The sequence below is a fragment of the Tachysurus fulvidraco genome, chromosome 11 (genome assembly GCF_022655615.1).
Source record: "Tachysurus fulvidraco isolate hzauxx_2018 chromosome 11, HZAU_PFXX_2.0, whole genome shotgun sequence".
NCBI classification, from domain to species: Eukaryota; Metazoa; Chordata; class Actinopteri; order Siluriformes; family Bagridae; genus Tachysurus; species Tachysurus fulvidraco.
Window position 1 is genome coordinate 7,505,383 of NC_062528.1, and position 21,102 is coordinate 7,526,484.

At 36.5% G+C, this 21,102-nt stretch overlaps 3 protein-coding genes across 3 annotated transcripts; all 3 read left to right on the top strand.

Annotated features, from left to right (window-relative positions):
- The first annotated feature begins 3,551 nt into the window (after positions 1-3,551).
- LOC113660500 (odorant receptor 131-2-like) lies at positions 3,552-5,128 on the top strand. The gene has a single exon (XM_027174049.2). The coding sequence runs from the start codon at positions 3,613-3,615 to the stop codon at positions 4,585-4,587; it is 975 nt and encodes a 324-aa protein (XP_027029850.2). The 5' UTR covers positions 3,552-3,612; the 3' UTR covers positions 4,588-5,128.
- A 2,907-nt stretch (positions 5,129-8,035) lies between these two features.
- On the top strand, positions 8,036-14,426 carry tmprss5 (transmembrane serine protease 5). The gene is made up of 12 exons (XM_047820299.1): positions 8,036-8,145; positions 8,670-8,831; positions 10,143-10,214; positions 10,327-10,437; positions 10,870-11,005; positions 12,259-12,372; positions 12,465-12,508; positions 12,599-12,761; positions 12,881-13,059; positions 13,680-13,778; positions 13,962-14,104; positions 14,195-14,426. Exons 2-12 carry the CDS (start codon positions 8,684-8,686, stop codon positions 14,363-14,365), a joined length of 1,380 nt encoding a protein of 459 aa, XP_047676255.1. The 5' UTR covers positions 8,036-8,145; positions 8,670-8,683; the 3' UTR covers positions 14,366-14,426.
- Positions 14,427-17,201: 2,775 nt separating this feature from the next.
- Positions 17,202-21,088, top strand: pih1d2 (PIH1 domain containing 2). Its single transcript, XM_027174041.2, has 6 exons — positions 17,202-17,318; positions 17,535-17,701; positions 18,866-18,986; positions 19,912-20,178; positions 20,334-20,605; positions 20,792-21,088. Exons 1-6 carry the CDS (start codon positions 17,267-17,269, stop codon positions 20,924-20,926), a joined length of 1,014 nt encoding a protein of 337 aa, XP_027029842.2. The 5' UTR covers positions 17,202-17,266; the 3' UTR covers positions 20,927-21,088.
- Positions 21,089-21,102: the final 14 nt, after the last annotated feature.

A 21,102-nucleotide genomic window follows, 5' to 3' on the forward strand; every position in this document is an offset into this window, starting at 1 on the left:
TTTAAAGCTTGCAAAGGTATTTTAGACAACTGTATCCTTTAAAACTTTGTTGCAGAAGCGTGGAAAGGGTTCACAATAAAATGTGATAGTCAGGTTTCCACATTTTGGCCTTACAATATAGTTTATGATCTTAGACCAGTGTTTAAAAGGAGATGCAAGTACAATTCAATTGTTATGGTTGTGAACCATCACTTGAACTGTAGGTTGTTTAATATTTACTTCTTGTCTTAGTGTAAGTGGCAGGCCACATAGTTCACAGTTAGTATAGTAACTACAGTACAATCAGTGTGAAACAACATGGAGGCAAATTTGACAGTAGAAAACTAAGTAACAGTAAACTTTCTTGGAACATTGGATAACAGACCATTCCATGTTGTCAATATTGTCAAATGTATTAGTGAGACACCGTTGTTGCTTCTTGTATCATAGAGTCCTATTGCAAGGATCAGTGTTAGTAAGTGCTCTGCCTTCTACCGTTTACTCTCTGTGGTTGGATTTCAGCACAGTCAATCTGAAAAAACCTGCCTCACTTAGGTTTGTTGACATAAACAAACAAGAGCAATTGCAGAATCATCATTTACTAATATGAGAGCACTGAGCAAGCTCTTCCATTTCAACAGCAAGGTCTTTAACTATACGACTGTAGGGGTCATGAAACTATGAGGGCCAACGCTTTTTCAGTCAAACACCTCTACTCTTACTCTACTCTCGCACCCATAGGCGTAATTCCCGGGGGGACGGAGGGGACATGTCCCCCCCTCTTCCGAGGATTGTCCCCCCAAAAAAAATTATTTAAAAAATATCACACTCTCTATTGTGACAAAAATATACGTATGTATACCTAAATAATTGTGTAAGTAGAAAAAACACCCGCAAAAAATGCATTTAGAAACAGTTGAGTTCCCCCTCCGCTTCCTCACAGTGGTTTGACCCACTGCCTGCTTTCCCAGTTCATCTCACCTACTCTGCACACACGAGTCAGGTGTGTGGCTGCGGCTCAGTTTATGTTCAACTCCATTAAGTAGGGGATTTTACTCACTTTAAATAAAGCGATTCTCTTTAATTTAGTTGATGCAGACTCATTCATAAATTTGTTGCTGCAAAAATGCTGATTACCGATGTAATTTTCCATGAATCTGCTATATTAGCGATTCTGACTTATCTAGTTAACGTTAGCTTGTTTACAATAGCTTGTTGCATAGTGCACTGAAACTAAAAAAACATGGGGACATACAGTGTCTTTATATGTACAATTTGTATCATTTGTGTCCCCCTTCAAAAATTGCTCATGAGAAATTTTATGTTTATTGTCCCCCCCTACTGTTAAATGAAATTTACGCCCATGCTCGCACCAATTACCTTCATATCCTCATTTTACACATCCATATATCTCCTTTTTGGCCTTTCTCTTTACCTCTTACCTGGCAGCTCCATCTCCAACCATTATAACCATCTCCCTCCTATGTACATGTCCAAACCACCTCAATCTATCCTCTCTGAACTTGTCCCCAAAACAGCCAACCTGTCCTGTCCCACTGATGTGACTTTTCATTTGATTCTTGCATCTCTTCCTTGCATAGATGTATTGATAGATATGACAGCTGCGCTATAGCCACAAGGACTCTTGAACTTCAATCTTAATTTGGAAGTTCAGACTTAGCATCATATAAAACTAAGTTGCACATAAGTCATCAAAGCAATGTAGTACTTTACCTAAACAAATTCAGCTCACATCCAAGTGAAAGTAATTTCTAATGCTCAGAACATACTGTATATCCTGACAAAATAGTGAAAACTGGCATGTCTTCAAACGATGTGATTTGAAACAATATATTTGCACCGCCTGCTTTAAAATGAATACTTTGGCATTCTATTTGATCTTTCTATATTGCTCAGTCCTGACACTTAGGGAGTCATAGCCAAATCAGTATGGCCAGAAAGGCCTTAAATTGCTCAAGAAATAATTCTGCACTGCCATGAACTACTTGATACTTTAACATTGTATTGCTTGATTCGTTACCAATACCACAGTTAAAGATTTACCTCCCACAGCCATGAAACCACTATTTAGATAAGTGTTTAAGGATTATCATGTACCCAAAGACAATGCATCTGACAATTTTACCTCGTACAGTATGTATGGAAGATCTTGTGGGAACAGCTCAACTTTAAGGTTGACCAGACCAGAAAATAGGAAGATACCTCAGGTCTCACTGCCCCTCCAATTATTTAAGGATGTACTGAAATGAACCTTTCATGAATGAAATCTAAAATGAAAAATGTTAATAGTGGATTTGTTTGGTGACAATGAATTAAGCTCTGATTACCTTGTAGTTTTTTCACCTCGTCATTTGTTTTAAATGGTTACTGTTTGTAAACTGAGTGATTACCCCCTATACTGTATGTTGATAATGAGAAGAAAAACATGCATTAAACCAGGGCTGTCAAGTGTCAGGCATTGAGAGTGACAGTCACACATTTGGGTCTTTTCTCTTTTTGACTATTTATGTTATATTTAATAAGCCACAGCGCCCAAAATGTACCGCTGTCTCTATGGAACCGGGCAGGAATCAAGCACGTCTCAGTTCTTAGTCGAGCCTGCACTTACAGTATCAGCCAATCAAAAAAGAGACTACACAATAGCCAATCAGAAAATAGCACTGTCGGTAAATTTTAACGCAACAATGGAAAAAACATTCTGTAGAGAGGGTATTTTCCATGGTCGGTTTGAACAAAACCTCAACACGAAACAGCTTGTCTTTGGACGGGACATTGTCCTCAGTCATGACCCTAAAATGGCTGGGCTTGAGCCGAACTGTTTTAAATGGAAGTAACATTACAAATGATAAAGGGGCTAAAAAAGGCAACAAACACTTACAATAAACAACACCAGTCATAATCTCTCTCTCACTCTCTCTCTCTCTCTCTCTCTCTCTCTCTCTCTCTCTCTCTCTCTCTCTCTCTCTTCAATTGCGGGCAGTGATCCTTACCAAACACAACAACTCCCCCATTATTATTATTATTATTATTATTATTATTATTATTATTATTATTATTATTATTATTATTATTATTATTATTATTATTATTATTAATTTGTTGATTTATTGATTGATTTTTTTTTGGGGGGGGGGGGAGATGTCATGCTTGCCTGTCTTCAAAACTTGAGAGCCCTGACAAAACATTTAAAATAAGTTCAGCAAAAAAAAAAAAAAAACATCATTAAATATTAATACTAACAGCATCAACATTGGTAGGTCTCTAATTATGGTTACATCTAATACATCCATTGTTTTGCACTCATCACTAGAATAGTATAAATACCTGAAAGACATTACCATGGACATGTTGCTTTGCACACACTGTGATACTTTATGTCCTTGAGTAGACTGTTTACTCCCTCCACACACACACACACACACACACACACACACACACACACACACACACACACACACACACACACACACACACACAGAGTGTATTTTTGCTATTGTATGGTGCAGCTTTACCTCACTTTTTTTTGTTTTTGTTTTTTTGATTTTTTTTTTTGTTTAGTTTGTATTTTATTACTGTATTGCTGTATTTATTATTTTAAATTATTTTACAGACATGCAGAGCACAGGAGCATACAGTAACTCAAGTGATAATTTATTTAATTTTTCAAAGACTTTGATTGAAAAAGTTCTCTTGTTGCAGGTCCTGGTTGGGATTTTTCTCTGTATAAACTGCTTGATGATTTTCACATTTCTGAAAAAGGATGTTTTTAGGGAAGAAACTCGGTACATTTTGTTTGCACAAACCTTATTTGTGGACTCTGCTCTTATGCTGTTCACTGACTTGCTAGTGGTTGGATCTTCCTATCAGTATGCCATGCACATAATTCCTTGTAGTATTGTTTGTACATTTTTGACTTTTCTTTCCTCCTGTACCCCGTTCACTTTGGGCGCTATGTGTCTGGAACGCTATGTCGCTATATGCATGCCTTTGAGACATGCTGACATCTCCACAGGCAGGACTAGATTATATGGGATTCTTATCATATGGGGTATCAGTTCTATAATTCCATTGTTTACCTTTATTGGATATTGGGCATTTGTCCCAAGTACAGCACAGTACTCTTATGCAGTGTGTGTTGTGGAGCTAATGTTAGGGGATGCATGGCAGGCACATGGGCGTTCTGTTCTTTTTGTCATCCTTTTCCTTTTTTTGATCATTATCATTGTCTTCACCTACATCAAGATAATGATTGCAGCCCGAGCTGCTTCCTCTGAAAAGAAGAAATCAACCAATAAGAGTCTCAAAACTGTGCTGCTTCATGCATTTCAGTTGCTTCTGTGCATAATGCAGTTTTTAAACCCATACATAGAAATGGCATACTGGAAGGCTGAAGATCAGATGCTTCGGAATATAAAATATTCCTTGTTTATTGTTTTTAACATTGTACCACGTTGTCTTAGTCCATTGATATATGGTCTCAGAGATGAAAAGTTTTTTTATGTTTTAAAACATTATGCCATGTGTGGCACAGACAGCCTCTTCTCACGATTGCTTGAAATCAAACAAAAGAAAATAAGATCTATTTAAAAACAAGACTGGACATAATTATTTATTTAAGTGATTATTGTGGTGCCTTACTAATGATTCTGATAAAATAACAATTCCTATTTGCATTATATAGAATAAATTGGGATATACTTGTCTAAATATATATTTTTCATTGTGTTTTAGGCTTATGGTGGAAATGTGTTATGGCTTGAATGCTGAATTGCTTCTGAATGTCATTTCACTGTTACTGTATAGGGAAAAAATAGTTTGTCAGTGTGTGTAAATCAGATGTTTTATAATTTGATGTTTTTTAAAATTGGGTGTCATTACTTTTTATTATCAGTTTACCAATCTGTGGGTTGTGTGTCCTTGAATGTTGTTACTTTTGAGTAAAATTAATACACGGTATTATCATTGAATGCTGATGGCACAGAGTTAATAAATGACTCTTAACTGTTAGAATAAATAAAAAGTGTAAATGTTTGCTTGAGCAAAGATAGATGACAGGCAACAGCTTAATAATGTGGAGGCAAGTGTAAAATCAAACTTTAATTCTGACAAGACAGAAGTACTTGTAATAGGTCCACATGCACCTAGAAGTAAGCTTTCTGATTACATAACATTTTTGTGTAGCCTTTCTGTTTCATGTGCACCTTATTACTCCATCTATTAAATATTACTAGGATAGCCTTGTTTCATATTGTTAAGATAAGAAAAATAATGTCATGTGATGGAGAAAAACAAGTTTGTGAGGTTCTTACCTCTAAATTAGTTTATTATTATGCTTTACTGTCTATATGTTCAGTCGGTACATAAACAAGCTCCAGTTAGTCATTAATTACTAGAACCAGAAGATATGACCACATCACCCCTATCCACAATTTATTGGCTCTGTGAAAGTTCGCATTGATTATTAAAAACCATTACCTATAATGCACTGAACTTTTGGTCTTTTATGATCGGCCAGACTTCGATCAGAAGGTGCAGGCTACGTCTTATATAGCGAAGGCTAAAATAAGAGTTCAATTATTCATGTGTAGGCTGAAAACCTTTTAAAAATGTTTGCCTTTTAATTTTGCCTGAATAATATTTTTGTATTTGTATTATAATTTCATATGGAGTAGATCTGAAGGGATTGTGGAATTGAGTGTTTTAATGAATGTTCACTCAGGTTGTTGACAATGGAGTGGCTGGATGCATTATATCCCAGTCATCGGATAATGGGAAAGTGACTGGGATAAATTTGTAAACAGTATTACATCCAGTGGCTAGTGGTTAATCTCCATGAATTCTGCTAACTATTTTCACTTTACTTACATCTTAAATCACTTATCTCTGCTTAGCGTACTGTCTATTTTGCAGACGACCTGCAGCACAGATGACTTCAAGTGAAGATGTTTACTCACTGCTAAACCCTACAAACTTCTGACACCATGTTATGTTTCAGTCTTCAAATCAACATTGTCTTAATATGACACATGAACTGCTCCTCATTCCCAACCCTGCCATTTGGAAGTCATACAAGGAACACTATTTAATGTGGTGTGAAAATATACACCACATTAAATTTTGTAATAAAGGATCAAAGAAGTGTCTGGGGAGAGGGAAGTCTGGGAGTCCCTGCTTAGACTGCTGCCCTGCGACCCGGCCCCGGAAAAGCGGTAGAAGATGGATGGATGGATGGATGGATGGATGGATGGATGGATGGATGGAGGTTGTCCAATTTAGAATCAACAAGAAGTGTATCTGAATGCTATAGAAAAATTAGTGGCATATTAAATAATGTGGCCCTCACAAACAAACAGATATGATGTTTCTTTGTTTGTACACATCGAAAAACTGTTATGTAGTTTTACCTATAGGCTCCTGTGATCAGACCACACATGTGTATTTAACAGTTTACCTAGAAACCCAATGTGGCTCATTCATTTATGGACAGTAATTAATATGGTCATTAATTATTTCATCATAAGATATATTTGGTGACTAATAAGCCATTACATTGTTTAAACAAAATTATTCATTCAATGTTTATTTGTTAATTGGTTGAATTAACAAAATATGAGAAACACTTTTAATTACCTACATGGTTTGAACAAGACTAGATTTTTAACATGTAATAACTTTTGCACCTAAGGCCTGAAAAGTTTACCTGTCAGATTTATTTATCCCCATGACACAAATTAAATGCATATGAATGAAAGGCTTTTCAGAGATTGACCCTAAGATAACATGAATTATATATAGAGAACATTATGATCGGAATTAGAAATTAGTCAGTTGTATTATATACAGAGCTAATGCTGTATAAATTATACATAAATTATATAATTCTTATTCTATATAATAATCATTTATCATTTTTAACATTATAGCAGCTTTAAACAATCATTCCCCTAACAGCAACTTTTTTCCCTCTCCGATTCTCTCTCAAAGTTATTAAGACATTAAATGCTACTTGTTGTGTTTTTAAGAAATTGTATAATAGTTTAAATAATTTTACCATGAATTTTACCATTAAAAAATTTACACCATGCTTTTCTCATATCCAAGGTTGCTTTGCAATTTTGGAAAAGGAAACACACAAAGACTTTTAATATGCTTTCTATTCTGCAAATAGAGCAGTTCACTGGTGCTGAACTTTCAGTGTCCATGAATGCACCATGGCTTACATCATCAATAAACATCATAACGTCTTAACATCTCTATGTATTTTTTCTTTTAAACTTCAAGCCACTGATATTCATGACATATAATTCACTTTCAACAAACTCTACAAAATCTAATAATATTTTACAATAAATAATTAAGCACTCCAAGGCACTGTGTTTAAGGTGGTAAATACTAATGCACACTTAATTTATCTTTGTATATAAATATACATACTGTATCAATATATTAAGGCGCATGTCAAATTTATAACAAAAGGATTTAGGGGTTGCACTGTGTTTGCATAAACCTATGACAAATACTGGATTTTGTGGTTTTTCTTTCATTTAATTGAATTCAATTTGTTACCAGTGGACATTTATGATTCAAATAATATTTTATTATAAATGTCTTCCTTTAACAATCATTGCCTAATAAATGTTCATAGTGTTCTCAGTTGCAAAAGCAGGTGTGCACTGCCGAATGGTGAAGGGTCTACTGTGCGTATGTGTTGAAATTGAAAGACTACACTCAGCTTTTCAACATTTTCTAATTAAAGCTTTTCACTAAGGCTGTGAATCATCAGATAATCAGCGCTACTTTAAAGTGAACACTGTTGGCACAAATACTAGGCAGTGTTACTAACCAAACTCTGTCATGTCAGTGACAAGAAAATATCTTTGGAGATGTTTTGCAGTACAGAGAAGTTATTCATCCATTCAGCCTAGGGCCATATGACCCCTACATTAAACAACAGGCTCATTCTTTGCTCCATTGCTGACCTCATTATTTCTTTTTAAAACCAAAATCCCGAGTTGCATTCTCCTAAATGGCCATGCACCGGGCAGCAGGAGAATGTGGCAGTGATGTAAATGCAAAGGTGAAGAAGAGCAGGAGCTGCTAGAACCACGCTTGGTACTTTTCCCACAAATCCAGGGAAAAGACATGGTGAGATTTCATGCTTATCCTTTTAAAATGATTCTGATGTTTACTTGTAGTTATATGTAGTATGTACATAAAAGGAAATGTATTTTCTTATATATTTTCTAATTGCCTGCAGTTATTATTTAACTTTATTCAAATGTAATTTTAATATCATTTTAGTTCTTAAAATTATTGTTTTATAATTACTATAGATATGCACTTGTTCATAAGTTCCTTTCAATAACTATTGTTCAAGCGAACATCTCGACATATTTATACAAGGTCATACAGAGTATTTGTATAGTGCCAGAAGCATGTATAACATTAGTAAACCTTCATAACACTAATGATGTAAAAAAAAAAAAAAAAAAAAAATCCTGATAACTTTGCCTAGTAAGTAGAGAATTAGAGGTTGGGGATTGGACAGAGCAAAACGGTGGTACGTAACCTGGTAGTAGAAATGGCAGCAGAAATATTTACATATTCAATTATTTTACATTGACAATAATTACAATAATATATATTAATTAAAAACATTACATTATGAGGTCGTGTTGTGATTATGACTGACCAGAAGAGTCTTGGAGGAAAAGCTTTGGAGGTAATTGGGAACCCTGTAGTGGTCACGCATCCTTTCCAGGCTGAGAGAATGAGCAGAAATGAAGACCAGTACAGTTCCTGGTTCAGGGGGCTACAGTCTTCACACCCAGGTGACTGCATTGCACATAACTAACATACATATGCTGATGTAAACATATCACATAATTAAGGTTATTTTATTGTTACACCTTCAAATGGTGTGTTAAGTGTACTAGACACTACTAACAGGTTTTATATATACAGCACTGAATTGTGCTGTGCACAAGATTTAGACAGGTGTGAAAAAATGTTTTAAAGTAAGAATGCTTTCAAAAATAGATGTAATAGTTTATTTATCACTTAACAAAATGGAAAGTAAATGAACAGAAGGGAAATCAGATCTAAAAGGTACACTTGAGAGGAACTCGTCAGGTAGGGTGTTCCAAACATCTTGGAGATCTAACCACAGATCTTCTGTGGATGTACGATGCCTCAAAATCTTCTGTCTCTTCATGTGATCCCATACAGACTCTGTGATTTTGTTATCAAGGATCTGTGGTGCTATATCATTACTTCCAGGACTCCTTGTTCTTCTGTATGTTGAAGGTAGTTTTTAATGACATTTGCTATATTTTTGGGGTTGTTCTTCTTCTGCCGAATAAATGTGGGGCCAATCAGAACCCTCCATGATGGTTTTATATGTTGATTAAATATCTGCCTGTATTTCTCAGCATTGAGAACACCATTAATCCTGAACAATTCTTCAACGCTATTTGCTATAGGCAGCCGCAAACCTGCAAGGAACCTTCACCATGCTTCACTCATTACTGTACCGCTGTCTAGCCCTTCAGGGAACTTCCTGCCTCCTGCTAAAGCCAAATATCAGCTGCCACCTTTTCTGCACCCCAGTTCCTAATGTTCTGTGCAAAGTTGAGTCAATTAGTTTTGTTTCCAAGTCAGAGGTATGGCTTATTGGCTGCAATCCTTCCATGAAGACCACTTCTGTTCAGACTTCTCCAGACATTACATAGATGTTCCTGTGATCAACTGGTTTCTGACCATTTTATTGCTGTTGGCACTGCTGGACATTTTCTGATGTCACAGGTGATGTGTCTATGCCTTAGGTTTCCTTTCACAACCATTGTGTCTATGCTCTGTGCACACTCCCCTTTCTTTCTGCTTCTTCAAGATTGATGCTGCTTTAAAGCCAAAGGCTTGTCACGCCAAATATTGATTCGATGTACATTTTTGGTAAATTGATTAAAAAAAAACATTTAAAATATAGATTTTTTTAAAGCATTTACAGCATTTCTTCACACTTGTCTAAACCTTTTGCACAGTATATTATATAACACATGTGCATAAATAGTCCAGTTATGTTATGAACATTTCTGTGTTCCTATTTTTATATTTGGTTTTTACTAAAGTTTCTATTCAAAAAGCGATTCGAGTTTTGGCAGCTCTTTGTGCTCTGGGACTACTTGGAGGTATTACCATAAGTGTGTGGTTCATAGGTAAGACTTTATTTACTCTCTTGCGTTTACCATAGACAGGTACCTTATTATATGATTATATGATTCAAACATGGACATTTACGGTATTATATTTGTCTGTATTTCTGTATAGTCAAATTGCTCTTAAAGCCTATCTCAAATAGTCCTACAGTGTTAGAGGACACCAAGGAGACTTCATTCTGTAATATATCAGATGACAGCCCTGTGACTGACCCCAGGAAAGGTATGTTTAACTAACTTGTCTCTTGGGTGTTCCACAATATAACACTAACTATAAAAGTTTAAATGCAAAATGTTTAAATGTTTTATTTATTAATAAATTAAATATTTTAATCACAATGGTATAAACTAAAGAAAACATGCCAGACTGTTATCGTGCGGTAGCCACAAATCAGCCTTCAAGCATTATTATTTAGAGTTATTACTATACCAAAAAATATATATTTCTATTCTAAGTAACTGTATGTATATGGTGTTACATTGTTGTTCATATAACGATTAATGTTTAGCATTTTTCACAGACGTTTCTCTTATCCTAGTTCCAATCATTTTTTGTACCGAACTGACACCAGTGAACATCTTGCGGGCAAATTTGTGTATAATCTTCACCAGTGAAGGCCAGTGCTTAGAAAGGTTTTGACTGAAAAGGGCTCAGTGTTTTACAGAATCAGTGCTGACAACTCTTTGCTAGAGATCCAGCTGGAGAAACAGCAAACATGGCTACCTGTGTGCTACGAACGCTGGAACTCTTCATTAGGCACTCTTATCTGCCGACAGCTGGGTCATCTGAGGTGAGGGGATGTTGACAGCTCCATCACACACACACACACACACACACACACACACACACACACACACACACACACACACACACACACACACACACACACACACACACACTCTAGCTATCAGCAACTTTCATGTATCAATCAGCTGTGCCTGCATTTTATGGGCTTTTACAGCTCTATTTATTAAATACATCCACCTAAGCTAATTGAGGAATACACTTTAACCTTAAAAAGGCAGTGACAACAGTTGAGGAACAACATTCTGATGAGACAAGATGAAAGTGCAGCATGAGATATTACAGTATTATAGTCTGCTGTGACATTGAGACTTACACAAGAGTAGAAACAACAGGGTATAAATAACCAAAGCAGTACATATGATGCAATGGTGGTGGCTCATGGGAAATGAAGTCCTAGGTGACTATATTTTTTAAACAATGATAAACCCCAGGTAGCAAACCGGTGCACGGAAACCGGTGTAGAAATGACAGTAAGACTGCAGCATTGGCACATGAGGGTTTGGCCATTGTTTTTGGTACTTTTGTGATCTCTGGTGTAATGTTGCAAAGGGTAAGTAAAACATGTGGAAACCTTGCATGTCTAAAAGCCCACTGAACACTGAAATTACTTTCCAACAAAATTTCCCTAAATATTTCTAAACACAGGGGGCACGGTGGCTTAGTGGTTAGCACGTTCGCCTCACACCTCCAGGGTTGGGAGTTTGATTCCCGCCTCCGCCTTGTGTGTGTGGAGTTTGCATGTTCTCCCCGTGCCTCGGGGGTTTCCTCCGGGTACTCCGGTTTCCTCTCCCATTCCAAAGACATGCATGGTAGGTTGATTGGCATCTCTGGAAAATTGTCCGTAGTGTGTGATTGCGTGAGTGAATGAGAGTGTGTGTGTGTTGGCAGTGTGTATCCTGCCTCGATGCCCGATGACGCCTGAGATAGGCACAGGCTCCACGTGACCCGAGAAATTCGGATAAGCGGTAGAAAATGAATGAATGAATTTCTAAACACAGTAGAACAAAAGGAAGAGAATGAAACTAAATACTTTGCCTACAAACATTCAAACAAGAATCTTAAATAAAACAGTCTCAAACAACAGGAACAGTGACATTATCAGATTGGGCTTTTACCTGTTACAAAGCTACTAAAACCAAATAAATTTGATTTTAATAAATTGAAGTTGAAACTCAAAAACTTGACTTTTATAAAAACTGTAAAATTGTTTTTGACCAAAATGATCGGTGTTTGTAGATTAACCAAACATAAAGGTGTGAATTTGACGGACATCGTGCAAAGCTACACAGATGGTTTTGTTCAAATTACCTCAGAACATCGAAGCAAATTGGAACATTTATGGCAATACAGGTACCTATTTTTGCCTACAAACTATGACACATCATTAGACATTGTGAAACACTTAAAATCTAAAAAGATAACCCTTTTTTTTTCGCTTTTAGGGGAAGCTGCAGCACAGGGAAAATTATAGCTTTGAAATGTTTTGGTAATACCTCATTTAAAATGATCTACAGCCAGAAAAGCATTATGAGATATTCTGATGAAGCAACACAAATGTTTTATTTACTCCAAATAGATTGTGGCACCAGGGCAAAAGTGCCCAGGATAATTGGTGGTATAGATGCCACACTAGGCAGATGGCCATGGCAAGTGAGTCTCTACTTCAGCAATCGTCATACCTGCGGAGGATCCATAATAACAAGCCAGTGGATTATTACAGCTGCTCACTGTGTGTCCACGTAAGATCCCTCAATAAAAACTACGTTTGCAATTTAATCAAATCAAATCTTGCCTTAATTTGCTAATATGCATCTGCTGCATTCTTTCTGATTATTATTATTCTCATTTTAAGCTACAGGCTGCATCAGGTTTCCAGTTGGGTGGTTTACGCTGGGATTGTCACTCGTAACGCAGCTAAGTTGGCTCAGTATATGGGCTACACTGTGGAAAAAATTATCTACAATAAGAATTACAATCACAGGAGTCATGACAGTGATATTGCATTGGTGAAGTTGAGGAATCCTTTGAATTTTTCAGGTGAGCCCACATGAGCAGTTTTTATATATCACTTTTTATATGAATCTCATTTGTTCGCTAGGGCTGCAACAATTTATAATAGAAAGGTTTCATTATTTATTAGTTGGATTGTGGTATAAAGAATGTGACCAATCTGCCTCAATCATCTTTTCTGTCCTGTGAGGAAACATCGAGGAATTTATATGTTAACTAAGTGTGTTGAAAATGAAATGGTCTTAAATGATTTTTATCTCATTCTCATTTTGAATTTGTCTAATTTAGAATTTTATATATTATAAAAATAATTAAAATAAATAAAATAAATAAATAAAATAAATCGATCAACAAAAGATATATAGATTAATCACTATCAAAATTCTTGTTAGTCGCATCCCTAATAATAGCACACAGAAGACATGTAATAGACAATATCCATTCAAACTCAGAAGTATTGGCACCCTATTAAAAAAAAGATGATATTTGTATGTATCTAATTGTATTTGTATGTATCTATGATATTTATTATGTATTTAGTTGTATAAAGGGTACCAATATTAAGGAATGCACTGTAAATGTAGTTGTTTCATCCTTCATCTAAAAAAATTGTAATGGACTATTGTGCATATTTGATTTAAACACAGACACCATAAGGCCAGTATGCCTACCACAGTATAACCATGAACTACCAGGAGGAACACTGTGTTGGATTTCTGGTTGGGGATACACACAGCCTGATGAGGGTAAGAGTATACGTACACTATACAGTATATAAACTCTATGTATTAATGAAATATATGGAAATATATTTAATAGAACATTTAATGCAAAAATGCTAACAATCTTAGATAGATAGGAGCAAGTCTACATGGAGACAGGTTGATTGAAGCAGATAAACAAATATCAGTTTATTTTGCTCTGTACAGTTCATATTCCTGATACACTGAAAGAAGCTCAAGTGCCCTTGATTAGCACAAAGAAATGCAATAGCTCTTGTATGTATAACGGAGAGATCACTCCACGGATGCTCTGTGCTGGACACACAGAGGGTAATATTGATGCATGTCAGGTAAAGTTTTGATCTGATCAGACTTCAACAATCTGCTCAAAACACTTCTTTCCAAAAGGAAGATGGTAACAATTTTCTTATTTCCCACAGGGAGACAGCGGAGGTCCACTGGTTTGCCAGGATGATAACGTTTGGAGGTTGGTTGGAGTTGTTAGTTGGGGAACAGGCTGTGCAGAGCCTAATCACCCTGGTGTATACACAAAGGTGGCTGAGTTTTTAGGCTGGATTTATGAGACAATAGAGGTATGTGGCAGTAATTAACAAAGAATTTAGTTTCTGGTCAACTTTGTAAAATGCAAGTCTTGATTTATTTGCTTTTTTCCCCCCTCTATGCAGACTTCCTAAGAAACTGACTGAAAATCTACTGTAAAAGAACATAATCTGAGTTGCATGTTCAAGATATTTTTGACAATTGTATTATTATTATTATTATTATTATTATTATTATTATTATTATTATTATTATTATTATTATTTTGCAATATGTTCACCACTACAATGTTATAACCATCAGGACGTTCGCCTCACACCTCCAGGGTTGGGGGTTCGATTCCCGCCTCCGCCTTGTGTGTGTGGAGTTTGCATGTTCTCCCTGTGCCTCGGGGGGTTTCCTCCGGGTACTCCAGTTTCCTCCCCCGGTCCAAAGACATGCATGGTAGGTTGATTGGCATTGGTGTGTAAGTGTGTGAGTGAATGAGAGTGTGTGTGTGCCCTGCGATGGGATCTGTCCAGGGTGTATCCTGCCTTGATGCCTGATGACGCCTGACATAGGCACAGGCTCCCCGTGACACGAGTAGTTTGGATAAGCGGTAGAAAATGAATGAATGAATGAATAAATTTTCACTCCTAGAGTTTGTTAGGCACTTTGGTCTAGCTGGGTTTGTTAGGTTTTTTGTGGTGTTGCACTTTTGATATGTTGGCCTGTTCCTAATGAGTATCTAGTGCTCCTGCATTGGCTCTTGCTGTCTCTTTGGCACAAATTATGGCTCCAAATTTCATCTGCTGTGCAAACAATCAACGTGACTACAAAATTGACCAAACCTCTGGTTATATTACAAAATTAATAATTTTGTCCTGCCTTTTTTTGCCTTCCCAAACAGAATATGTGCAATTGCGCCGGTTTTTATTTACTCTTTAACACAGTGTAATGGCAAACTATTTTGAATTTCTGTCTAAATATAGTATTCCAGCTTCTCCTAAAGACTATGCTGTGGTTATGGATGCTTCTTAAAAATACCTGCCCTCAGCATCCTGCTGATACTGAAAATGGTCAAAATATTTCTCCCATTTCCCAATAAAACACAATAGTGTTCTGTTTTAAAGGGATATCATCTCCAGCCCTACTATTATTTCAGATTGGAATGGTTTTATTGATGACTTGTTGTGGAGTAAAATTTAGAAAACCTCCTCATAAATACTTAATCACTAACAAAATCAAAGAAATTGTATTTGGCTTTTTTCTCCTTTGACAACTGTTGTCATAAGGAATAGTTCTTAATTAACTTGCTATTTCATTTAACTTAATGTTAAGCAATTAAGTTAAAGCAATTAAGTTTCAGCAATTCCGAAATCAAAGCTGAAAAATAGGGGTGATTGTGCCTTTTCGGTAGCTGCTCCCAGACTGCATTGCCTGTTAGCATTAGATTTTCTCCTTCCATATCAGTTTTTAAAGTTAGGTTAAAAACATACCTTTCTGAATCAGCATATGGCCCAGGATGAAATTTTATTTTACTATTTTACTTTTATTTACAATTTTCTTGAACTGTATGGTGTGCTTATGTTCTTTTATGTTTTTTATCTATTATTGATATGTTATTGTTTTTTTTTTTGCATTGATGTGAAGCACACTGGTCAATTGGTGTTGTGTGTAGTTGTGTTATAGAAATAAAATTGACATTAATGTAGTATTCATAAACGTAAATTGGTGAAAGCCCTTGTTCTTGTTTTTAAAAGCAGAAATTAAACATAGCGATGTTTAAATACATCGCTATGTTTAAGTAATAAAAAAGCTGTGAAATGTGAAAATGGAACAAAAAAGTGAATGAAATCTATTTCAATCTGTAAGCATTTACACATTTTTGTCGAGTTTAATTAATGATGTAATATTATGCCCTTTTTAAATTTATATATTCTTGTTTCTGTATTTCATTTTTGTTTATTCAGTACAACTCTGACTGATGTTATGATCCTTTATAATGTATTTAAATAAAAAAATAAATAAACAAACAAATAAATAAATAACAGTGCAATGGTAAAGTCAATGTCCAAGCTGCTTCTATTTGCCTGTGAATGACGTCACCTCCAGATACAAAAACACGCCCCATAATTTACCCCCGCCCCCTACAAATGATTGACAGGTTCACGTGCAGGCATTTAACGCCATCTATTGGACGTCGATAGAAATTGGATTAATCTCAAATTGCTTACGTAGTGCACTATAATAAAATAGTGCACTACGGAGCATGGGCGTAAATTTTATTTTTGAAGGGGGACACAAATGATAGTCAAATTGTACATATAAAGACACTGTATGTCCCCACAGTGAAAAACAAAGTTTTTTAGTTGCAGTGCACTATGCAACAAGCTATTGTAAACAAGCAAACGTTAACTAGAGAAGTAATATTTTAATCGCTGATATAGCAGATTCATGGGAAATTACATCAGTAATCAGCATTTTTACTGCAACAAATTTATGAATGAGTCTGCATCAACTACATTAAAGAGAATCGCTTTATTTAAAGTGAGTAAAATCCCCTACTTAATGGAGTTGAACATTAACTGAGCCGCAGCCACACACCTGACTCGTGTGTGCAGAGTAGGTGAGATGAACTGGGAAAGCAGGCAGTGGGTCAAACCACTGTGAGGAAGCGGAGGGGGAACTCAACTGTTTCTAAATGCATTTTTTGCGGGTTTTTTCTATTTACACAATTATTTAGGTATACATACATATAATTTTCTCACAATAGAGAGTGCGATATTTTTTTAAATTATTTTTTTTGGCGGGAACAATCCTCGGAAGAGGGGGATACATCCCCCACCCCACCCCGGATTTACGCCCATGCTACGAAGGGCGTAACGAGAATATTCCCAACGTACAAAGTGCACCAGTATAGTAAGTAGGGTTCTATTTGGGATCTAGCCGTTAGTTTAAGGCTCGTTTCTATGGAAACGGATGATTCTAACTCGAGCTTGTTTGGTGCTGTTGGTCGGTCCGGTAAATTTATATATATATGATTTAGCTTCGTTGCAAAAGTTAATTAATATGAAATTGCAACCGAAGTGAGTTGTAACCATCCAACTTTTTATAAATAACTTATAAGTTAGCAGTACTAGCGAGCAAAGAGAGTAGACTAGAGAGTATTTAGTTAACACCAAATTAGCTAGTTAACTAAATTAGTTATAACGTGTTAAAACATGGACATTTCTTCAGGACAGAACGCAGCTCTTAACTATGTGAACCAGTTTTGGTCCATGCTGGATGATATGGCTGAAAGTAATCCTAATGAATACAAGTCTTTTATCGAGCGCCAGATGAGAAACGCTACAGAATATTTTTCATCTCCTGAGCCGAAAAGCTGCCTCCGTGCATCTGTACAGGTAAACAACTGCAGGGCTCTCGTGTTTTGAAGACAGGCAAGCGTGACATCTCAAGAGAGAGAGAGAGATTATGACTGGTGTTTATTGTAAGTGTTTGTTGCCCTTTTGGACTACTTTATCATTTGTAATGTTGCTCCCATCGAAAACAGTTCGGCTCAAGACCAGCCATTTTTAGGGTCATGATTGAGGACATTGTCCCGTCCAAAGACAAGCACCCTCTCTAATTAATGTTTTTTTTTGATGATGATCATATGAGGATGAGGTTCCGCTTTGAGTCTGCTTCCTCTCAAGGTTTCTTCATTTTCCAATTAAGGGAGTTTTTCCTCCTCACCACATTCACCTCAGACTTGCTCACTGGGGATAAAAACAAACACATTTAAATATATCTAATATCAATCTTGAATTGTTTGTATTATATTACTCTTTATACTAACCTTTTGTTTTATGTCTATGTTCTTTGGTGGAAATTTCTAATCTGAAGATGTTTATAAGGCCTTGTCCTTCTATGCTTTTACCTTGTATCTATAGTTACTAGAGACTGACATTGTCATCGGTTGTTTTCTTAAGATTATGACCGGGGCAGTAGGGACTGGAGACGAGTTGTTGGGAATTAGGCATAAACAACTTCCAGTAAATCTTCTAGTAGGCCTTCTAGCAGACCTTGGCCCGTGGCCTAATGGTTAGAGAGTCTGACTCCTAACCCTAAGGTTGTGGGTTCAAGTCTCGGGCCGGCCACAACTGAGGTGCCCTTGAGCAAGCCACTGAAACAGCCCCCCCCACCCCCACCCCCACTGATCCCTGGGTGCCACAGCATAAATGGTTGCCCACTGCCCCTGGTGTGTGTTCACTGCTGTGTGTGTGCACTTTGGATGGGTTAAACGCAGAGAACAAATTCTGAGTATGGGTCACCATACTTAGCCGTATGTCACGTCACTTTCACTTTTTTTTTTAAACCTTGATGTAATCAATGATGGTGGCCTTTCATCTCTCATGCTATATACGGAGTGTTGTGCCTGCTGCGCAGCTGCGCACGACAGTTCTGTAAAGCTGCATTTATACAATGTCGGTTGTAAAATGCGCAATACAAATGAATTTGAATTGAATTGAATTGAATCTACAGCGGATAACGTCTACATCTAAAGTTTGTATGATGCTTTCCCTAAGCCACATGATGGAATACTGTATGTGATCGTGTGTGGATGGAAGAGAGTACCAGCGCCGACCTCTAGCTCTGACCCTGTTCCTGTTTGGAGCGGAAAACTGGAGACCTTTTCTGAAAGCCAAGGTACACACACCTGTTCTTAATGTAGTATTCATAAACGTAAATCGGTTTTTATTAATGATGTTTAAAATAGTAAAATAAAATCAAAAGTCCCACCAGTTCCATGCATATTTATACATACAGACATATTGTGCTGACACATTGTGCTGTTTTTCACAACACAGTGGCATTCGACTTATCGGACAATTTAATAAGTATAAACAAATTAATTATTCTATTGCTGTGAGTTCATTAAAAAATGAGTGCGGTCACTGTTGGGTTTCTGTGTGAGGAGTTTCATATGTGATGGGAGAGCGGAGGGATGTGATCTCAATTTACACCTCCAAAATAATATTTATTTTAATATTAATAGCATTAAATAGATAACTATCTAAAGTAATTATATACCTGTCATAAATTCTACTCTATTTTGCATAGCAGCCATGCATTCTAACATACGAGTACGCTAACGAGTTATCATTCATCAATATGCAAAAACAAAAAAAACAAAAACACAGTCTTATTTTACTCAGACTAAAAACGTCGGTCAGTAAATGAATCTGGAATGATTACAGTCCTGCCCACTTCTCCCCACCTCATGTTAATGTACTGTAGCATGTCCTTTTAGCAGACGCTCGTGTCTCAATTACAAGATATTACAGTTTTAAAAAATTTCACAGCAACATATGATGGACTTGGCTGATATCAGATAAAAGTTAACATGAATTAGCTGTTTGTTAAGGACAAATAAAAGAGTAGAAAAAAACATTTGCAGAAAAAAATCTCACCAACTAAACAAAGTGTCAAATCAAGTACAGTACATCTCACACACACACACACACACACACACACACACACACACACACACACACACACACACACACACACACACACACACACACACACAGGCCCTGGCAATATGGAATAACTCATTCTGTTTGTTTAACAGAGAATTACCATATAGTGGAGGTGGTCTTCAACCCAGAGGTTCTTAACAGAGCAGAGAAAAGCCCAGACGAAATGAAGCAGATACATCTCCTGGCTCTAAGCTTTATCCAGAAGCAGCATAAACTGAGCTTGTCGGATCTCTTCACTGTCATGCAGGTTAAACTAATGGGCACTGTACAGGATATGAAACACCAGCTAATGTCATTAAATCAGACCAAATCTAGGACACTAAACCAGGATAATGCTGAAAGTAAACCAGATAAACCAGGTAAAGATTTCACAGTTGAAGACAAATAGGTTAAAAAAAATGTTTTGAGATATATAAAGATGTCTTTATATTTCTTTCTTCTTTGATTGCTGATTTTTTTTTTTTAGTCAATAAGAAATTTTTTTTAAGCCTGTGACTAAAATTTCTTTCCACAGCCCAGTCACTGCTTCAGCAAATCTGCTCACTACAAACAGGAGAAGCGAAAGAGGAGTCCAACATTCAGCTGAATCTGGGGCAGGAGAACAAAGACAAGGTCAGACCAGGTCTGATTGAAGTAATCTCCAGCACTGAATTTGTGCAGCTTCAGCAGCCGAAACATCAGATGACGGTTTGCCCGACGACCAGTGACTCAGTCAGGAAGATAAAACTGCGTGTAGAACTACCAGGAATAATCTCTGTCTCCCAGTGCCAGCTCATCATCAGCCAGGTGAGTCACACTACATTTACTTTTACTGTGCTATTTGTGCAGTTGATAAAGCAACTGGGTGGCTTTATCTACAGCAACTCCAATTGCTTAAATGATCTTATGACTAGAACTGTAAAAATAAATTGTACAAATTCAATTACTTTGCGGAAAATATGTTTACATTAAAAACAATAAACTTATATTTAGGATGACATACGGCTGGAAGTGGAGAAGATGTATTTTCTTCATCTGCGGTTCCCTGAGAAAGTGAAAGAGGAAACGTGCCATGCAACATTCAACAAGAAGAAACACATACTGACTGTGAGGGCAGCTGTGCTGTAAATTCAGCACTTTGCTACGCAACAAACCACCGTCTACTGCAAACACTTCTTTTCAGCTCCATGATTTTAATAATCTATGTATTTACTTTGTTGTGTCCTGTTACTCTCATTTTCTAAGTGATATTTTTGACATGTTCATTAAAGAGTACATTTTGCATCTTGAGATACTTTCGCAGA